Raw genomic sequence first — 11,101 nt, 5'->3', positions numbered from 1 at the left:
TGTCGGTCTGCGCCTCTATCCTCACTCACTCACTCACTCACTCACTTTCCTCTGTTTGTCATTATCTCATCTACTTCACCACCCTCCCTCTACACCTCTCTCTCTCTCTCTCTCTCTCTCTCTCCCTCCCTCTCTGTCCCTCTCAATCAAGTCTTTCTATCTCTCTTCTCTCATAACATGCACATATCCCTCTCCCTCTCTCTTCTCTCAAATTTATATTTAAATAATCTATTTCTAACCCTCTGTATCTCTCTCTGTGTGTGTGTGTGTGTGGTTGTTCTTGCCATAAGGAGCATGAGGTTGTTTGTTCTCGTCCTGCTTTCTGCACTAGAGTTATGATCTTTCTCTGTACATACTACACAAACACACTGTGCTCATCCTTTTCAATAATCTGTCTGCCCCCCCCCCCATCTCTCTTCCTGATGCAATAGTTGGATCAGCCCGATGTCTCTCTTGCACATGTTGCCGTGGTGATGCTCTGGCTGTGTGTTAGACTGAGGTCATCTCTCTCTTCGTGTGACTCTATCAGCCCATCCTCTCTCTCTTTCTCTCTCTCTCTCTCTCTCTCTCTCTCTCTCTCTCTCTCTCTCTCACAGAGCGTAGAAACGACAGTGTGGAGAAAATTATCTAACGGAACTTTGATTGAAACTGGAATTAAACCACTAAACCTCAAATCTAAGTTGTGGCTACCGACATTTTAGTTTCTAAAAACAAACTACTACGTCCATAGCAGCCATGAATTTAGTTTGGTGCGGTTGTGTCTGTATTAGTGCTTGATTTAGTTTTTTTCTGTGTCTAAGGGTTAATTGTTACAACTCATTTTAAAGCTCCATTGGTTTGATAAACTTTTGTGACACCTTAATGCAGGAGTGGGCAAACTTTTTGGCTCAAGGGCCACACTGGGTTTTAAAAATTTGACAGAGGGCCGGCCCAGTAGCAGATTATGAAGCATGATCTCATGAAAGTGCGTATCTATACCGCAAAAATTTTATTTCTCGTGCCATTTATATGCCAAAAAAGTTTTTTTTTGTTTTGTTTTTTTTTGCGTGCATGCTACACACTGTAAACCCCTTGGTTAGGATTAGGGGTGTGGAGTGCGTGCCTATTACACGCCATAAAGTGCATATCATATGCACGCGAAAACATATTATGCACTACAAATACAATTCGTGGTATTCGCACTTTCATAAGATCGGGCTGAGCAAACAGACAACGTTGTGGCAATGTCTGTGCGAAATTCAACAACTGAGAGACGACATTCTGACAATAAATTTTTTTATGCTAGATATCCCCCATTTAGCATGTTATGTTTTGATGTTAATTTATAAAGATGTTAGATAATTATAGCCTATACTTTTTAAATATTGTTTATCCTTATTATTATTTAATGGCCTAACAGTAAATTAGAAACAAAACATCTGCAAGTGTACACTTAGAAGAGTAAAAATTACAGGTTACGTTAATTCAACTTTATTAAAACTGAATGGCAATTTGCACTTCCAAAAGTCATACATTTGTGGAAATAAACGAATATACAAATTTATTTTAAGAATAATAAAATAAAACATAAAAGGCAAAGGGAGATCAGAACATTTAATGAAAAAAAAAAAACGGGTTCTGTACATGGCAGACAGGGGAGCGTAGTCAAAAGCCGGACGATAAAGGTCGGTAAACGGAATCGGGCAGGATACATCCACAAATCCAGTGGAGCAAAGAAACTAAATAGCAGACAAATCAAAGGAAAAACTAAGGTGTGTAAGCGGTTACCAAACATTTTTTTTCTCATTGAGTTTCCAAAAAAGGAAAAAACATTAACGTGCAACAAGTCTATGCGCTTAAGCAGCTGTCTGTTTGGTTTCCATGGTGACGCGTCATTGCTTGTTACGTGACACACCGCAGCCACAACAGCGCTGAATGAATGATGATCTGCTTTTATGTCATTTTTCCTTTTTTACATTTGTTAGCTATGGCATGCAATATCTGATATTCCGATTGTCAAATATATGCAACGCAATATATATATATATATATATATATATATATATATATATATATATATATATATATATATATATATATATATATAACGCAAAGTATTGCAAGAAAAAAGGCTAAATTAATGCGATCTTAAGACAATTTTTTTAAATACTCGGCGGGCCGGATTAAACAGCCTAACGCATGTGGCCCGCGGGCCGTAGTTTGCCCACCCCTGCCTTAATGTATTTACAGGCTTTCATCATATACATATTTAGAGCCTGCATGTTCAATATCAGTTTGTGCATTCTCTAGGAGTCAAACTCTTGACCTTGGCATTGTGAGAGGCATGCTCTACTGTGTGAGCGATACAACTTGTATTTTACCTGAAATATTCAAGACTAGGGTTCAATTTTAATACCGTAAATGGAGATAATTTCATGATCTTTTGAAGAAAGTGGCTGTCATCCCCACAGCCTTCGCAGTAACACACTATCCGTAGTTAAAATATCCATATGTACCGTTAAATTAGATAAAGAATAAACAGAATAAATAAAATGCATTTATAATAAATCTGATTTTCTGTACATCATGTTCATTCTGTCCTGTGGTGCGTCACTCGTACTCTTTAGTGTCTTTGAGCCACTGTGTTTCTCTGTACTCATGCCTTCATCTCATTTCTCGTGTTTAGGTCAGCTTAGGTGTGTGTGTGCTCAGGTTTAGAGCTTGTTTGTTTGTGTGTGTGAGTGAGTATGTTTGGGAGTTAATGAGATTGTGTATTGTGTGTGTGTGTGTGTTCCATATGTATGAGGGAGACACTTTTATTTTCAGACTGTGTGTGTGTGTGTGTTTGTCTTAAATGATGGAGTGAGTGAATTTCAGATTGTTTAGAGAACTTTAAAAGCAGGGAAACCAGCCCACCAATCAAAGGAAGCCGCACTGTAACACGCTAATTAACACTAATTAACCTTACCATCATCATTAGCTCAATTTGCCCTTCATCCTGCCCACATAACGCTCTCTCCAATCACACCTCCCTCATCCCCCCGTCTTATTATCTCCTCTCTCATTCCTCCTCCATTCACTACCCCCCTTCCCCTCCTCCTAAAGGCCAGTGAAGCAGAGCTGTGTGTGTGTGTGTGTGTGTGTGTGTGTGTGTGTGTGTGTGTGTGTGTGTGTGTGTGTGTGTGTGTGTGTGTGTGTGTGTGTGTGTGTGTGTGTGCGTGCGTGCGTGCGTGCGTGCGTGCGTGCGTGCGTGCGTGCGTGCGTGCGTGCGTGCGTGCGTGCGTGCGTGTGCGTGTGTGTGTGTGCGTGTGTGTGTGTGTGTGTTTGTCAAAGAGAGAAATAGAGTGCAAGCGAGGTGAGCGAGGCACAGAAACAGCGGGAGAGAGAGAGAGACTGTGTATGTTTGTGTGAGCAAGACAAGAAAGACAGTCTGAGCCAGAGAGAGAGAGAGAGAGAGAGAGAGAGAGAGAGAGAGAGAGAGAGAGAGAGAGAGATCAAAACCTGCCTGTGGGTAAATGAATAAATCATGTCTTCCCTTCGTCCTGAGAACTGAAGCACGGATGAGTAATACACTCACTCACTCACTCACTCTCTCTCTCTCTCTCTCTCTCTCTCTCTCTCTCTCTCTCTCTCTCTCTCTCTCTCTCTCTCTCTCTCTCTCTCTCTCTCTCTCTCTCAGTCCTGCTCTCCTTCTCTCTCATTCCCTCTCTCATGCAGTCTGCTCTCTTACGCACACACCACCTTATGTTTGCTATGCAAGGGCAGATAGTAATCAGAGATGGCCGCTCGCGCACACACACACACACACACACACACACACACACACACACACACACACACACACACTGACTGATATTATTAGAACCCTTTAAACACACACACACACACACACACACACACGCGCGTGGATCACACCTACACAGCTGGGCAGCAGCAGCTTTCTTTGCCCTACTGCGGTGAGGTCTCGTTAATGTTTCGGGGACCGAAATCTAATATCAGAATATGAGTAATTTTCATTATGATAGATATACTGTATATCAGTGTGGTTATTTTTGCTGGAAATAAAGTTATTACTAGGATCTGAAATTAAACATAACATACAATTTAACATAAAATACAACACAGATGCATTTAATAAGGTAATTTTAAAATATAGTTCCCCCAAAAGGTAAAAGATATATATTACATATATAAAATCAAAACTTCCCTGAATGGAACTGTTAATTTCTGACTTCAGTTGTTGATTTCAAGAAACTTAGTGACGACTAATTGTGGTATGACAGCAAGAACTAATACTAGCCAAACTAATATGAAAAGTTTTCAAGCAATCAATGGCAGCAAATAAACAATCAGTAATAATATAAGAACAAATAAACTAATTACAAGCAATAGGATATATACAATACAATTAAAACTCAGATACAAATGAAATAAACAGTGCTTTAAGATTATCAGGTGAGTCTAACAATAGTATTCATAGTCTAGTACATTGAAAAGTAGTAAATTGAAAAGTAATCAAATATACAGTAAAATAGTCTTCACTGTATGAATTAAACATACAATGATTCTTATTAAACCTACCGAAGTGATCCAGTCAAGAGCAGTGAATGAACAAAAGGGACCTAATCAAATATATATTGATACACATCCGATGTTTGCATTTACTTAAGACCTAAATGTATATGTGATTATATGTGTGGCATAACATTTGCATGTATTTAATTGTATTGAGTTGAAACAGCATAAATGTTAACACTCCACTTGTTCCCTACATAGAATTTCATTGATGGATCAAAAATAGAGAAAATAGCTGGATATATTGTACATGGAAATGTCAATTACCTGATATTAACTTGTTCATGGAACTGTTTGATACTGTGTGTGTGTGTGTGTGTGTGTGTATGCATGCTCTCTCTCGCTGTCATCCCTCCCCCATCTGAAGCTGTCTGCGTGCAACTGTTGCTTTCCTTCATCTTCATCTTCAACCAAATCTGTTGTGCTGTACAAGTACAACAGCACTCCTAAAGCCCGTTCACACCAAGAACAATAACTATAAAGATAACTATAACAATAACTATATTAGCGTCCACACTGTTTATTATAAGCACACTGCAGTTTTGCCACTTTAAATGCTCGAGCTCTTTAAAGTAGGATGGATTTTGATTGGCTGTCAATGTTTTTATCATTCATCAGTTGGAAAAAAATTGCTCTGAATTTGATATATATATATATATATATATATATATATATATATATATATATATATATATATATTTGAAATATAATTTTTCAGTGCCATTATCAATACAGTTCATTCTTGGTGTGAATGGGCCTTTACTCATGTGGTATCGCTTAATTGGCTGATATCAGAAGCAAATAATTACATTCATGTTATGACTAGTAACCTTTATGATGGCCAGTAATAAAAATAAAATAAAAAACTGTATGAATTCTGATATTGTGGTCTTTTAACTCCATTGTAAGAGGTCAAGGAAAATGTGTTTTCTCATGATACAACCCCTTGGCATGGCATAGAAACAGAGTATCTAAACATAAAATAGTACCTGATATTTTCTGCCATCTTTATCGAGCGATCCAGATAATTGCAAAAAATGCTGATATAGGCTGATATCAAATATAGTATGCAGTGAATCTCTGAAATCAAGAGCTGTTTCTGTCACACATTGATAAATGTGTCATGCTGGATAAACGGCACACTCAGTGATATCATTTGTTTCTTTAGTTTGGCTGTTTCACTGTCACTTTAAACATTCACACTTTTGCTGTGAATGATTTCTGTTCTCTGCACCTGAGCCTCTGTAAGTGTGTGCGTCTCTGTGTGCGTGCGTCTCTGTGTGCGTGTGTGTGTGTGTGCGTGTGTGTGTGTGTGTGTGTGTGTGTGTGTGTGTGTGTGTGTGTGTGTGTGTGTGTGTGTGTGTGTGTGTGTGTGTGTGTGTGTGTGTGTGTGTGTGTGTGTGTGTGTGTGTGTGCGTTTGAGAGAGAGAGGAAAGATGATGATGCAGACTCTGGGGTCAGCTGTATATGAGTCACACAGGAGAAATTGGACTGAGGGATTAGACTAGCCAGATGAAGACTGATAGACGGAAAGGAAGAGAAAGAGAGAGCGCTGATAACTGTGATTGGATTTGACTGCTTTTTCAAACACACACACACACACACACACACACACACACACACACACACACACACACACACAAGAAATCTATGCATGCAACTGGTCCACTCATTATTGTCTGTGCTTAATACAAAATGCTTTGTTTAATTCATTAAGTTTTAATTAACATTATAGGACATACCAATAAAATAAAATAATAGTTGTAATAATAATTTTTTAAATTAATAAAATGCAAGTTATTGATAAATAATATATGCAATAAATACTAATAATGTTGTGTTGTATGTGATGTTACTTATTAATGGCATTGATTAATATTTATATATATTTATTAACCATCAATAATAATCATTTTAATGATTAATAATAGTAATAATGATTATTTATATAATATAGTATTTATTAAACTTATTAATATTTATTAATTAGTAACAACAATCATTTTCTTTTCTTTCTCTTTGCACACATATATTAAGCAGCTTATAGCATTATGAACAAAAAAATAAGTTTGGCTTACTGGAGAGCAAGATATAAACCTGGGAAAGAAAACAATTAAATGTAAATTCCAGACGCATTGAGAGTGTTTGTGAGTGTGTTTTCAAGTGACAGAAAGAGAGAAATGTGTGACAGAATATTTTTTGGAAATATCTTTCCTCTGTGTTTCCTTTATTTATGTGCTTTGTGTGTGTAACAGGCTGAGGTTTTGGGAGTTCAGAAGGAGGTCAGCTTAAATATCTGCTCTACATTACCATTACGTAATTTCCAGTCGTGTGTGTGTGTGTGTGTGTGTGTGTGTGTGTGTGTGTGTGTGTGTGTGTGTACAGTGAGGAGGTGTGTCTATTGTGTGCATGGATGAGTAATACCATGTGTAATAGTGTGTGTGTGTGTGTGTGTGTGTGTGTGTGTGTGTGTGTGTGTGTGTGTGTGTGTGTGTGTGTGTGTGTGTGTGTGTGTGTGTGTGTGTGTGTGTGTGTGTGTGTGTGTGTGTGCTGTGCTCTCTCGCTGTCATCCCTCCCCCATCTGAAGCTGTCTGGTGTGCAACTGTTGCTTTCCTTCATGTTCATCTTTTCTTCTGGAGCTTTCAGTATGATCATAGCTGATAAAATCTTTAGCACTCCTCAGAAAAAGGAAAGAAAACCAGAACTTGTCTCATGCTGTGTTGTTTTGCTGTTAAAGGATGAAGCGGGCGATGGAAATCCAGCTGTGAGAGATGATCCGTCTCTGCAGGAACAGGTCCAGGCCTGGCTCAAACAGAACCAGTTCCAGAACATTCTTCAGCAAGGTATTCCAGCCTACATTCTCTCCGCTTTCCCTTGTAATGTTGATACGTGTGGAGATCCTGTGATTTGGTTTGTTCTTGGTATCTGTTCAGTTAGTTAGCGATTGATAAGGATGTTTGAGTAAATCAGAGTCGACTGTTTGAAGCCTTACTGTCAAACATCTTTGCTCAGTGAATTATGTTTGATTGTACACAGAGGATTTTACATATTTACAGTATCTTCGTCAGTGTCTTGATTCAAATAAAGGCGTAGACCTCGTGAGACCGTTACAATGATTTCTTCAGGCACAATATGAGGCAGAGCAATATGTTAGAAAAATACTCCGTTTTGAGAGTTTATATGTCATTATCAATCAAAATAAGGCCGTGACATGCAATAAAAGGTATATTTTTCCAAGTTAATCAGAGTTTTTGTCCTAATCAACAATGATAGCGATATATAACAATGCACAGGGGATTCTATTTTGTTAAATGGTTTCAATTTCTGGCTGGGAACAAAGACATACTAACTGTGCCCAATAACAATGATAATCACAGGTACTGATTATGTGTGTTGTATAATCATAAAAGGGTTTAATTATAGTTTGAATATCATTGTGCATTACTGTAATAGCCATAATGAAAGCAACAGTGGATAACCTCCAAATATGGAAAATAAATTAAAGGAAACAAGCATGGACTGTGAAATCTGTGAACAAACGTGTGTTCCAAGACAAAAAATTGACTTACATAGTCAATGAATATATATTAAAGGGCTGGTATAATGCCCTTTTCACAAGATGTAAAATAAGTCTTTAATGTCCCCAGAGTGTGTATGTGAAGTTTTAGCTAAAAAAAAATTATATAGCATGTTAAAGTTGTCACTTTTTGAGGGCGAGCAAAAACGCACCATTTTCGTGTCTGTCCCTTTAAATGCAAATGAGCTGATGCTCCCAGTACAGGGGGCGGAGCTTCAACAGCTTGTGTCCTTTTACCTCTCACAGACATGCACTGAAAATTTCAAAACCTTTTAGCCTTTTATGTTCAAACCGAAGTCAGAAAGATGGAGAAATCATATTCAACCATCCCTTTAACAATGGGTTACACTTTATTTTAAGGTGTCCATGTTACAGTGTATTTTTACACTTAAGTACTGAGTAATAATTAACTACATGTACTTGCTATAGGGTTAGGATTGGTTTGGAGTTAGTTGCATGTAATTATGCATAATTTATAGTTATTAATACAGTAACTACATGTAACGTGTAACAAGGACACTGTAAAATAAAGTGTTATCTTGTGTATATACTCATTTTGCTGCGAGTGTGAGACAGCGCTTGCTGATATAGACCCTGCCCACCCCCTCTTCTGATTGGCTGAGATTTGGGATTGATTTTTTTGTGGCTTGTTGCCTTGTCGTGTCTAATATGGACTGACAAATTGCTTGTCACTAGAATCTTAGTGCATCGCAACTGGTTCAGATGCAAAGGAAATGTTTGTTCATTTGCAATGGTCATATAGAATCTAAATCATGTGCATCACATTTTGAATGTGACTGATCCAATTAAAATTTAAAGTCCAAAACATTCATTTTGTAAGTTGGCAAACAGTCACAAGATTACATGCATTACAGTGTTTTTAGTCACCAATGTTTATAAATAATTAATTTTATTAATAATAATAATCATAACCAATTCTTCTGCCAAGTTATATAGTTTGTAGTAAGTACTGGTGCATTATGAATGCTGAATATTTATTTGTATACATTTGTATTTGTAATGTATACATGGCTCATTCAAACAGATTTTAGAGCTGTCCATTTTATAAATAAGGATTTGATTCATTCAAGAACTAGAATTTCATGAGTGTTTTCTCAATGGTGATTTAAGCATTAGAGTAAGATTGTTTTATAAAATCAATTTTAGTTGTTTGCTGTGTGTGATATTTGCTATTGTGCGACAGGTGCTTGTTCTCTAAAGGGCCTTAGAGTGAAAGTGTTCAGACAGGAGTCCAAAACTCAGTGGCTGCCTGGAGTCATCACACACCACGACCAGAACAACAGAACTGTAGCTGTCATGGCTGACCAGGTGAGACCACATAAACACACATATATATCATGTTGCATATAGTAATTTAATGTAAAAATATGTTTTATATAAAGGTTATTTTTTCATCTTCAAAAGGTTCGAGAGATTGTGAATGTAGATCCTTCGCTGGTTCAGATGGTGTTACTAGATGATATCACCCACTCCTCGCTAATGGAAGACCACTCAAAGCGCAAATCGCATATCACCAAGATCAATAGGATTTTCCTTGTGAGTGAAGAATTGTTTTTCACATACTAGTTTTGTGACAATATTGTCCCCTAAAGCAGTGCTTCTCAAACCTATCCTGGGGACACCCCACCATTGCACATTTTGAACGTCTCCTCCATCTAATACACCTGACTTAGCAACGTCTGAACAAGCCTGATATAAAAGATCCTCACCGTAGAGAAGCACCTCTTCAGCGGACGGCATCACAGGATGCAGTTGTAAAAGACATACAAGAAGCTGAGCTTGTAAGAGAGCCGTCAAAAGAGCTCATTACGGCCACTGATTATTCACTGCCCGGCCAAAAAAAGCCACTGATTGGATTTAAATAGGCAAACACTTAAGAGTCTATGATTAGATCATTATTGCAGGGATTATTATGTTTCTAGCATGTTATTTGTTTGGCAACAGTTCTTCTAACCCTAATTGATGGATTGTGTAGCTTTTCATTTCTTAAACAACCATGTAGGAAGACACATCATGGCCATTTTCCAAGATGACAATGTAAAGATGCATTCATTGAAAGTCTTTGGGATGTGCTGGAGGAGACTTTACAGAGCGCTGGACTCTTGCATTATCAATACAAGATCTTGACCAAAAATGTATGCACCTCTTGATGGAAATAACAACATTTTTTTCCAAATAATTCTTCATGCTCCCTCCCAACCATTCTTTCACAAATGTAGCCTGATGCATCTTAACATTGTCATCCTGGAATATGAGCATGAGCTTTTTAATTTAAGAAATGAAAAGCTACACACTCCATCAATTAGGGTTAGAAGAACTGTTGCTAAACATATAATTTGCCAGAAACATAATAATCACTGCAAGATCTAATCTAATGATCTAATCATAGACTCTTCTAGAATCATTTGCCTATTTAAATCCAAACAGTGACTTTTTTTTTGGCCGAGCAGTGTATATTCCTACAAATCAGCATCACTGAAATATTTCACCACCAAAAAAATTTGAGAACCACTGAGTTACAATTAAAAAAAGTTATCAGTTAGGGGTTTGGATTAGGGGTTAATAGTATTTATAATTAGCTTTAGTATTGACTTATAGATAGCTAAGTAAATGTTTGTGTTTTTGTCTTCCAGGGCACAGAAAGCATATCAAACAACACTACAACAAATGACCAGGTAGAGACTTTTAACACACTTCCAAATGCATTACAGCAGAATGCTTATACATCCTCTCAAGTTTAAAACACACTCTGTTTCTGTGCTGAAGGTGTGTAGCTCAAGGCCAGTGCAGCAGCAGTCTGCGCCGAGCGCACAGAGCTGCGGCATGGAAGAGGATGAAAAAGAAGAGATGAGGGACGAAAAGAGGAGTGATGAGGGGAGAGGTGAGCTGTAGCCATGGATAATGATTATGATGATATTAAGAGCTCCATCTGTGTTAAATTACATTTAG

General features: G+C 37.6%; 1 protein-coding gene across 1 annotated transcript in view; it reads left to right on the top strand.

The window, feature by feature from the left end:
• The window catches only part of jmjd1ca (jumonji domain containing 1Ca), a 68,223-nt gene that overhangs the window by 34,791 nt on the left and 22,331 nt on the right, over nucleotides 1–11,101 (top strand). Inside the window, exons 4-8 of the mRNA XM_081347344.1 lie at nucleotides 7,292–7,397; nucleotides 9,336–9,460; nucleotides 9,557–9,688; nucleotides 10,786–10,827; nucleotides 10,919–11,033. Of these exons, the coding sequence (XP_081203470.1) occupies nucleotides 7,292–7,397; nucleotides 9,336–9,460; nucleotides 9,557–9,688; nucleotides 10,786–10,827; nucleotides 10,919–11,033 (520 nt within the window). The remainder of the gene's footprint in view (nucleotides 1–7,291; nucleotides 7,398–9,335; nucleotides 9,461–9,556; nucleotides 9,689–10,785; nucleotides 10,828–10,918; nucleotides 11,034–11,101) is intronic.

This window comes from Scardinius erythrophthalmus, assembly GCF_964197995.2.
Source record: "Scardinius erythrophthalmus genome assembly, chromosome: 19".
NCBI classification, from domain to species: Eukaryota; Metazoa; Chordata; class Actinopteri; order Cypriniformes; family Leuciscidae; genus Scardinius; species Scardinius erythrophthalmus.
The sequence above is the reverse complement of the archived record's forward strand: the minus strand, read 5'-3'. Positions and strand labels throughout refer to the sequence as shown.